The sequence below is a fragment of the Metarhizium robertsii genome, assembly GCF_000187425.2.
Source record: "Metarhizium robertsii ARSEF 23 chromosome Unknown MAA_Scf_8, whole genome shotgun sequence".
NCBI classification, from domain to species: domain Eukaryota; kingdom Fungi; phylum Ascomycota; class Sordariomycetes; order Hypocreales; family Clavicipitaceae; genus Metarhizium; species Metarhizium robertsii.
Window position 1 is genome coordinate 215,475 of NW_011942226.1, and position 10,027 is coordinate 225,501.

At 51.9% G+C, this 10,027-nt stretch overlaps 3 protein-coding genes across 3 annotated transcripts in view; 1 reads left to right on the plus strand and 2 right to left on the minus strand.

The window, feature by feature from the left end:
• Positions 1-1,813: 1,813 nt before the first annotated feature.
• MAA_00901 (uncharacterized protein) lies at positions 1,814-3,251 on the minus strand (the record flags this gene model as incomplete). Its single annotated transcript, XM_007818899.2, has 3 exons — positions 1,814-2,357; positions 2,413-2,633; positions 2,682-3,251. The coding sequence occupies 3 exons, from the start codon at positions 3,249-3,251 to the stop codon at positions 1,814-1,816; spliced, it is 1,335 nt and encodes a 444-aa protein (XP_007817090.2).
• A 664-nt stretch (positions 3,252-3,915) lies between these two features.
• On the minus strand, positions 3,916-6,289 carry MAA_11444 (VrtJ; the record flags this gene model as incomplete). Its single annotated transcript, XM_011413438.1, has 2 exons — positions 3,916-5,940; positions 5,999-6,289. 2 exons carry the CDS (start codon positions 6,287-6,289, stop codon positions 3,916-3,918), a joined length of 2,316 nt encoding a protein of 771 aa, XP_011411740.1.
• A 1,338-nt stretch (positions 6,290-7,627) lies between these two features.
• Positions 7,628-10,027, plus strand: part of MAA_00902 (ATP-dependent DNA helicase PIF1) — a gene marked incomplete at both ends in the record, with an annotated part of 4,181 nt that continues 1,781 nt past the window's right edge. The window contains 5 exons of the mRNA XM_007818900.1: positions 7,628-7,735; positions 8,520-8,545; positions 8,603-8,716; positions 8,886-9,129; positions 9,363-10,022. Of these exons, the coding sequence (XP_007817091.1) occupies positions 7,628-7,735; positions 8,520-8,545; positions 8,603-8,716; positions 8,886-9,129; positions 9,363-10,022 (1,152 nt within the window). The remainder of the gene's footprint in view (positions 7,736-8,519; positions 8,546-8,602; positions 8,717-8,885; positions 9,130-9,362; positions 10,023-10,027) is intronic.

Below are 10,027 nucleotides of genomic sequence, written 5' to 3' on the forward strand. Positions count from 1 at the left end.
GGCGATCAACCAGGCAATAGGCAAAGATTTCGACAAATTCGTCAAACTGGTGAAGGCAAGCTCTTTCTTCGAGAAGATCTGCCCGCACCACTAGATGAATCATTCATCACAGCACTGTCGTGCTCCCTTTCCTTTGTTTCATCTTCTCCGGCGGCGACAGGCGGAAGGTGGTCTCAACACCTTTTGTCCGCGCACGCCTCTTCTGGCTGCTACTCACCACAGACCGAGCCGGTCTAGTAGATACCAACACCTGCACAACCCGCTGACGGGTTAACAGAGTAGACTGCGAGCGCCTTTGAGCTGATGCCATGTTAGATAGTGTTTTGTTTACGTAGTCTCACGTAGCAAAATTTAGCCACTAGCCTAACACGTCCTGTGCCCCGTTAGGGGACCTGAGTGGCCAATGGCCGCTGGACGGAAAATATACATAGTACATATGATCTGTAGCGGCTCGATATGCAGTGTTTGTTCCAAAAAGCGTACCCATGCTGATCCCGTCCAATCAACATCGTTTGTCATCCTTTTTCATGCGAAATCCCCCGCCCCAACACGACACGGCACGGCCCCGCTTGCCGGGACCGCCGCTCCATCCTTCCTTTCTGCTCCAAAATTACGCCCCGTAAGTCACTACCTCGAGTTTTGTTCTCTGTGTACCTGAGACTCGCTTTTTGCCGAGTCTAGGGGAGAACAGAGGCCACCCAGAAACTCTCGTGCAATTGCGGGTGGTGCTTGTAGATAAAAGCCATGGCAATGTGAAGATATGCGGATGCCACGGGATGCATCGGATATTGTCTTTGCCGTGAACGCCTGTGCAGTCTCTTCTTATGTAGCCAGCTTCTCAGTACAACGGCAGGCATGATAAATCCGGTGCATTTCGCATGTCGGAATACGATGACTATGGTGACAGCTTGGTACTATTGCCTAGCCATCCAAGTCGCCGACACTGCTTGTCGTGAGTCCTGAGAGTTGTTGGCTGGTTTAATGCCTAGCTTTTGTTCCCTATTTAATGCCAGCAAGGTTACTGCCGGTGTCAGGTCGATCTATCTGCGTACATTCTGCCAACTGTCTCATGATTTCAGAGCTCCGTACCTCAGTTTCAGTAATAATTTCCCGCCCAAGCCAAGCTGCCACATCCTCTCCGTCACCCGCGATATAGCCATGCTCCTCCATTGCCTCAACCACAATCTTCACATCCTCGGAATGCTCGGAAGCTTTCTCCGTGGATGGCTTCACCTAGACATCTGGCTAGTTGTGATTTGCCCCCTTGCTCACAATTACGCAGATGTAGCGCTTGCGCAACCCTTGCCGGGCGCAGTAACCACACTGGCCCCTCCACCAGTCCATAATGGCATTCCAATATTCCAATCTTTCACCTCGTCATCAATACTTACTTCAATCAATCCAACATTGCTACACACTTCTTACTTACTTACTAAGAAACCCCAATGTCTGTAAGAAGGATAGACGGCCAGTGTAGCGTATCGCACCATACATCGATACTAAGTGCCCCCCGTGTGCCTGGTACGAAGTTTCTTCGCCCGGTTGCTGTGTAAAGGGACCATAAAAGAGCGATCCAGGACACTCTCCCCATGGTCATGATGGCCCCCTGCGAGTTCTTCACTGGGGTTCCAGATTTGACTTTGCCATCTCACAATTCGAGTTATTCATGGATAAATGCATATCATGATTGAGCCCCAACCGCCGCGTGGTAATAACAAGGCCTTGTGACCTGCCCAGTGCGGTGGGGGTTGATGGGCGGCCCAGCGGTCGTTAGATGTTGAGCTACCGGGGAATGTTAAGTGTAATTCTTCGCCTAAGCAGATATTCCCAGGACATCAGCCCTGAAGGCTGGCCAGAAAGTTTCTTCTGCATCCTCCTTTAGTACCTGAAGGGAGGCAAAAAGCTTCAAAATTCCGGGCACGGTACGCGTATCTCCAATTTGTAATGCAGGTCGTACGAGCCTGGAAACACCCTCCTCATCAAGGACAGACGGTATGAACTGCCAGTCGTGCCCATAGATGATGTAGCCAGAAAGAAACTTGATACTGGGCAGAGATTCATCATCCGCATTTCTTCCCCAGCGCAAGCTCCTCCACTGAGCCGAATGCCAAGTGCCGATTTGGAGCACAGCGGCATCATATTGTTCGCCTTGACGCTTCACTTCGATCGATCCTGCTATTGGGTGCTTTCGCAATAATCCGCAATCTGTCTGATTGATCGAGTCGCCCGGGCGTATTCTCCGAATTTCGTCAATAATTCTTTGGTCGGATCGGTTTGGGCGAATGGTTAGGCACCAATCGACCATCTTGCTAGGTACGTCTTTCGGTTTATACTCCGGAAGCAAAGCAGCATTGGTGCTAAGGCATTTCAGTTCAGGTGGTTCCCGCAAAAGGGCAAAGTGCATAGTCTCACCAATATTCGGACGAAAGGGAGCCCTTTTCGTTGTCATTACTCTCCGATAGCCATTGAAATATTCGCCCGTGGACCATATTCCAGGATGACTCTCCTTTTCCTTCGAGTTCACATTCACTGGCGCTCTTCATAATGTCGTCGATAAAATCAGCTTTGGGCCACCGCTGACAAGCACTCAGATCGTCACTAAAGAAGAAAGGCGGGAGATCGAAAGCCGCGAACTAGGACATGTAAGTAGGGATTTGGGCGTTGTAGAATGCTAGACGCACCTCATCCACTAGACCTAATGGCAAAATACCATCTCCAAGATAGGTCTTTCTCAATTTGCGGGAAAGCAACTGAAGTGATGGAGGCTGAGGATCGAACGCAAAACTGGATTGGCCAAAGCCTGTGGGCTGTAACTCGGCATGGAGAATCTGCTTCGTCGGGGATGAATTACGTGAATATTTGGATATTTTGGATACTCTCGAAGAGGATGCGGATGTAGTGCTGAAGCTGTCTTGGTCGTCCGTAGAGATAGTCCGATTTGGTCGTGGCGTCAAGTCGGAAGATAGCTGTTCGTCGAGGCTCTCGTCCCGTAGGCGTTTAACTGGTGAACTAGCCATGGGCGCAGATTTGGAAGCCGATGTAGAGACGGAAGGAGTGGGCAAATAGTCTCGGAACCCTTGATCAAATTGTTTCGTGTCGGTTGTGTTGAGCTCCCTGTCGAGGCGCGCCCGCTTCGCTGCCGGGGGATTGTTGTGGTTGCGGTTGTTGAATTTCTCTGTGCTGATATTAAGGTATTCAGGAGTAGATGAGCGCCATCTTAAAATCCAAGATGCCGCATCATCGTCCATCATGTTGATGCGTGGGCATAAGATCCCACTTGAGATTCGGCATCATTTTTTGGTGGTGAAAGGAAGTGGTCCATTAATAGTTGGGCGTAGAAGTAGCGACCAACTTCGGCGGGGAGGGGTTGGCCCAGTAACCGCCACTAGCAATACTTGCCCGCGAGCGGGTGGTGCTGAATTAATCGTAGTGGGACATCCGCGAGAGGCCATTTCCCAAGAATAGATCCCCCTGTTGGATAAATGCCAGGCTTGCACGCCAAAGCCTGGCGCAGGAGCCATATGGACCTCTCAAGCCAACACTCTCAAGCCAACACTCTCAAGCCAACAAGTTTCAACGCCAGATGCACACAAAAAGTAGAGATTTTCTGCCCTGGGTCTCTGGAGTCCATAGGCATGCATAAAAAGACGTTCGCATGGCTTAACTGACGACAGATGATAGGTTCTTACCAAATAAGTATAGGCGCTCTAAGCTGGGAGCAGGGAAATATGTATAAATCAGAGGTGGATTTGAGGTGGGAGGTTGAAAGAGCGGATGGGTGGATTTGCTGTTCGAAGCGCTAACACGTAGCAAAGATTGAACAGGGTTCAGCGACACCAAAACTTCGGTGCACCTACAGAAAACTTTCTTATCGAATCCAGATAGACTAATTAATCAATAAATAGCAAGACGAGATCAGCTGGAGCACCCCTTGTACTCTTTCTGTTCCACCGTGGTCGATGCGCGTAAAGGCACGTAGCAATGACATGGATTTCCCGCTGATCCACAGCTCGGGCACTTCCATTTTGGTCGTTGAGTGAACATACTGACCCGACGGTTTTTCGATCGTACGCTTATGTTAAACACAAGGAAAGCAAAAATATGGTGCGTCGCAAATCGGCCCCCATGGCGCCGGAGCATGATATCGGCCCACGCTCGCAGACTCATGTTACGGGATGAGACGAGATCTTGCGCCGCTGCCTCTACTCCACGAATATCACTACCTGTTCCCGCGCTGGGGGTGGCTTCTTCCGCCAAACGTGGGCCTCCAATACCAAACGGTAATAGCGTGGGAAAGGTCTTCGCGAAGAACGAGGCGTCAAACGAGTCGGCGAATTCCTCACCGCGATGAACGTGAATATATGGCTCACAGCTGTTGACGAGCCCCGTCCGTCGCTCTACCGATTCCACTCGTGTTGTCGGGCCTGCCTTGGCTCTCCCGGCCGCATCTCCGTTCACAACGTTGCAGGCAAACAAAACCTTTTCCATATCGTGAACATCTGGCGGTCCATTCAGCGCAAACATAGCGGACGAAGTAACTTCGTTGATCGGTTTTCCCGATTGGCCAGACTCGGCCTCGTTCCAGAGGCCACCTTCGTCTTCACTCAATCCTGGCCCTTCTGTCCTGCCATCGTCTCCGTCTTCTCCTCGATTAAGGCGCGCGAGGACCTCCTTGATCTCTAACGAATCCTCTTCGTCCATACCACGCTCTGTTGGGGGAACAACTTGCGCCGTTCGTGCCTTTTCCCATGCCGTTGGCTCATTCCGTTCCATGCAATCGTACACCAGGGACGGCACCCCATACGGCGGTGCGCCCCAGCTTTCCATTTCCGCCGCATCAATCTCAATCTCGGCGTAATGCGGGTTGTTCATCTTCAGCCAGACGAGTGCCCTCTCAACGACTCGTCGCCTGACCGACAAAAGCCCCGACAGGTCGCTTGGTGCTGGCTTCTCCGCGCCTTGCCACGAGATATGGATCTCTTCCATGACTTGCATGAGCGGATGGGGAAGTACCTTTGTGGCCAGCTCCTGCACATTGTTCGGGAACACTGTGATGTGGCCCTTGATGTGCTTTGGGTAAATGGCATTTTGCTTATGGCCGCTCGCAACGCTGTATCTTGTGAGGAACCCGTAACATGAGTTCAGCGCGATAAGTTTCTCCTCCACTGGAGTCAGCTCTTCGGGGAACATATGCTCACGCCCAATACGTCTATGGAGCCGGGCCGCAGGTGACAGGGCGTCGCGCCCCAAACAATGTTCGCACTCCGCGCAGACTAGGACACTCTCGCCCTCAGGCATGCAGCTCCGACATGAAAACGGCGACCGGCCGTTATTTGCAATACCGTTCAACTTCCATGGTTCCAATTTAACATCTCTCAACTCCTTTTTCGTGCGCTTGCGGTAGCACAGCATACACGTCCATAACTGCAAGTTGCTCGTATCGTGGAACGCTCTATAGAAATCTTCTGCAGTCGAGATCTTTCTCTCATGTGGTATTGGCGTACACCACATCTGCTCTTCCGACAGGCTCTCCTTCACGGCAAATTCCTCCTCTAAGTAACCCAACACGCTCGTCAAGTCCTCGGCCTGCAACTCCCGCCTCCTCTGACCTCGAGTTCCACGTCGACTTCGCTTCCTTGGAGATTCATCTCGCCCAGGATGCCGATTTTCCTTTCCCTGCCGCTGCGGCCGCCTCCGCTCCACGACGTCGTCTTTCCATGGTCGTTGGTCTGCTTCTTCACAAGCAGTCTGAACTAGTGGCTTTGGCGACGACACTCCAGCTAAATGCGCATCTCCTGACGCACTCTCCGTCTCTCGTGACCAGACAAGCTTACTGGGAAAACCTCCTGTGCTCGAGGCATCGCTGGGCTGTGGTATTCGCTTTCGCGGCGGCGGTCCTCGCCGACGTAGCTTGGGCAGCGCCCTCACAATTGCTTCCGCCTGCTCATGTCTTCAAGCCTCTTCAATGGCTGATTGCTTGGGCTGGATGGATCGAAACGTGGACGTCGTATCTGCCAGTCTCTCGTATCTCGGCCGTCTCCTCAGTTGCTGATTTGGGGCAGTGTGGCCGTCGACAGTATTTGCCATCTCCGCAACCTAACTTGTCATCGCCGCTCCACCATGTACATCTCATAGCCAAGATTCTCCACCGTGCTGTTGTCACTTCAACGTCGAGTACTCCTGACGGATAGTATATGTTTGGCTCCGGAGCTTCGCCACTTGGACTATCTCGCCTGTTGACACGCGCTTCTTGGATATGGGAAACTTGCCCATGGATGACTTCTCTCATACTATGGTATTTCCTTCAGACTATGTCATGCTTTCCTGCAGTACTGGGCCGATAAGCTAATGATTCCCTGTATTCCCCATCACCCTGCCCTTGCGTCCGTATCGCAGTTTTGGCCAGTCTGTGTATACAACTTGTCACCCCAACTTTGTCGGCAGCAGTCCTTCCAACGCCACAACATTCCTCGCGACGTCCCATCGAGCCCTGACAACTACTCTGCTGAAAAGAAGATGGTGTCGTCATTGCTTTTTCCTAACATGGACCTCCAGCACACATTGACAAGGCCCTGCCAACCTGCATGCTTGCACTCTCCAGGCCATACTTTTTAAGCTGTTCAAACACCATGTTCCCGCCTTTGCTCGTCGGTCCCAGCAATATTTGCCAGGTTCACCCTGGCTCGTAACTCACCCATGACGTAAAGGGCCATTTCGAGCATCAACCTGATCCTCGGACTAAGCATGATGCTATCATCCCCCTTCCCGAGCGTACACGCCGTGAGGTCATTTGACAGCACACGTCTTGTCTTTCTTCCTCGCCCACGTACAGCTAGCAACGAACCTTCTCCCCCTAGGGCTTTCACTTGCACCACTTAGTCTCTCTCCCTGCGCCGGTGAGTACTTCAGCGCCTACACCTACATACATTATCTCCAGGCTCTCTCATACATTTTACTCCTCAACAGAAAACTCACCAAACCATCCATGTCGAAAACGAAAGAAAATTCAGACGGAACAATCTGATAAACTTCTCATGTGAAAAGGAAGAAAAAATATAAGCAAATTCGAAACCCGCCTGGTTATCTAGCCACAAAAATGAACCCGGCTTGTCTGTTCCAGCACGCCATCCACAATTTCTGATCCTGTCACCTTCTCACTCCCTGCGCCGGTGAGTACTTCAGCGCCTACGCCTACATACATTATCTCCAGGCTCTCCTTGTCTGCTGATCTTCTCTGGGCACACACGCCTTTTTATGGGCCTTCCAGTCCGCCTTTTGGTGTTCTTTGCCGCAGTATGCTACTGCTTGGCATCTACTGCAGCACTTCGCTCCTACAGTCGTACCACATACTTTGCACAGCTTGAGCTCCATGCAGCCAGCCTGTCCTGAGAAGTCATCGAGAACCTCATCCTCTTGCCGCATTTCCTGCATCATCGTTTGCATCTCCTGTCGCACCTCGATCTCGCACTGCCCTCTTCCACATAAAGACGTCACATAAAGACGTTACCCAAACCATAATGCGAGGCTGATGCGTGGGCAACAAAGATATTGGGCTCTGTAGGATATCTGTCGCAAATTGCCCGCAAATTTCGCAAAAGGCCCCAGACGAATTTCAGCACGCCCCGTCATGCTGCTTCATGAGAGGCATCATGGCCTGGGAAAATCGTTCGTTGTATTCGCCATCTTGCCCGGCACGATTCACCTCACTGATAAGGCTCCGGGCGATGCTGCGGTTGTGTGTGAATTGCTTCTCTCCGAACTGGCACATGAACTCGAGTCGGACCGTAGAGGTTGCCATGATGTACACTCAGACCCTCAAATGCCTTAGTAAATATGTGTTGAGAAAAGGAAGGCGTGATCAAATTACCAAGGTCTATCTAATCTTCCTCCCATCCACCCTTACAATTCTCATTGCTTTTTATCCCACCTGTCGTGCAGCAGGGATACCCTAGGCACCGTTGCCAATAAACGACCCCCAATGCAATGCCACTATCAGAAGTTGGTGGGTCACCAGGTGTCACCAGAGACTATTTCCGACATGGAAAGGCTTGCAAATACCTTTCAGCGAGGCCTCATGTCATCGCGCACTCTTCAATACGTGTTTTTTTTTTTCTTTTATCCCTGCCTCCTTAAACTTTCGTTCCTCAAGGCTTCTTGCGCAACCCGCGTGGGGTTGCCTCTCCTGTAATGAGGGTTTGGTGCAGACAGGGGTAAATAAGTTTCTTGGGCTCTGATTGGTCCGCGGCCAAAACTACGCGCAACTGGCTGATAGCTCTAAAAGAGTGGGTCCGACCCCTGAAGATGGAACTGCCAAAGCTGGCAGTTCGTCTCTGCCCTCAATTTTGTTTTCTGACTCTACATCTCGATATGGGCTCATTGATTAAGTAATGAGTGACGGTCTTCACACTGAAGAGCTTCTAATGATTTGCTCTTCGTTTGTGCTCGGTGTGGCGAGGGCAAGCCAGAGAGCTACTTCACGGCAAAGAGGCAGTCTGCTCCCCCTACTAAGCAATGTTTAGACTGCCGTAACCAACGAGTTTCCCACGTAAGTTCTACCCTCTTCGTTTAGGGAGCTCAGACCTAATTGAATGCAGCATTCTAGATCCAAATTCGTGCTTCAGACTCTGCGGAATATCGCAGTCCATCCATCCTCACCCGAGAGAAATCCCGCAAAGAGAAGCGAAGGAGATGCTGGCCTATCGACTGCCAACGAGAGGTCCGGAACACAGCCTACATCGCCAGAGAAACTACGACAACTTGATACGGCTAGGAGCTTATTTGGGAAGCCAATTAGCCAACCCCATGTCGTGCTGGGAACGCCAATTCTGCCCACCCAACAAAGCTCGCAGGCTTTCCGGACTGTAGCTCCCTCTTCTCCCCTGAAGACCCATCCAATCGCCTCACATTCTGATCCATCTAGTGCCCGAAGCAGCGCAAAGCGCAACTGGTGCAGACTACTCTTATGTGGCTGCTAGATTCCACAAAGGCGGAAAGGACTCGCAAGATGATTCCTCCAAGGCCAGGGCGATGTCCAAGCAGCTGCCATCCGGCGTGACCATCGTTCACGGCGCCGGGCAGGGGAGACTGTATCACCGACTCCCACAATATCCCAACTCGGCATCGTTCAAGGTTCGGAAGGTCCTGGGGAAGTTATCATTTTACTGTGGTGGTGGTGGTTTGTTCGGGCTAACAAATCGTAGATGAGAGTCAAGTCCGACAGCCGAGTGGGCACCTACATAGAGATGAGATAACCGGGGAAGGGGAGGGCGGGGGGCAGTTCTCTGAATCTGATATTGACGCCGAGGACTATTTCAACTTGCTGCTTTCACCTGCTCGACCACGGAGATACCTCGAGCAATTAGGGGTGGGCTCTGATTCCGACCCAGGGGGACGAGGACGAGGACGGCAACAACGATTGCGTGGATGAGAGCCCTCTTCGCCGTCGCTCACGGCAGCCTGTCGCACAGTCAAGGCGTGGTCGCCGTGGACCTGCCCCTGGTACAGGAGGGCGGCCACGAAAATCTCGAAGGCAAAGTCGGTCATCGATACCGCCACGACGTGTTCGGAGTCCGGTGATAATCCCACCTGAAGAATCAGCTGTATTTCATGCACAATATCCAGTGTGGAATGGCGGTCTTGATGCTCCCGCCTTGACTGACCGCGACCTTGCTCCCGCATTGACTGACCGCGATAAGGCCACCCTCCGCGAGTTCTGGACCATGCTGGACAATGATCAGATGGAATATTGCAGTAGATGCCAAGAGAGTTGGTTTCAGATGAAGATCGATACTGACGGCATCTGTGGGCGTTGCTATCGAAAGGATGCGAAACGCCGCTCTGGGGAGCCGTATTTCTTCTCCGCGGATAATCAGCTCGACTTTGGCCCTGTGCCGGCCCGATTGCCCCAGCTTACGCCCACTGAAGAGTCGTTGATTGCTCGCGTCCACGTCCACGTGAATATTATGCTTGTGCGAGGGCAGAAGTACAAGTATCGCGGGCACGTCGTTCACTTTCTCCGCGAGGTTGG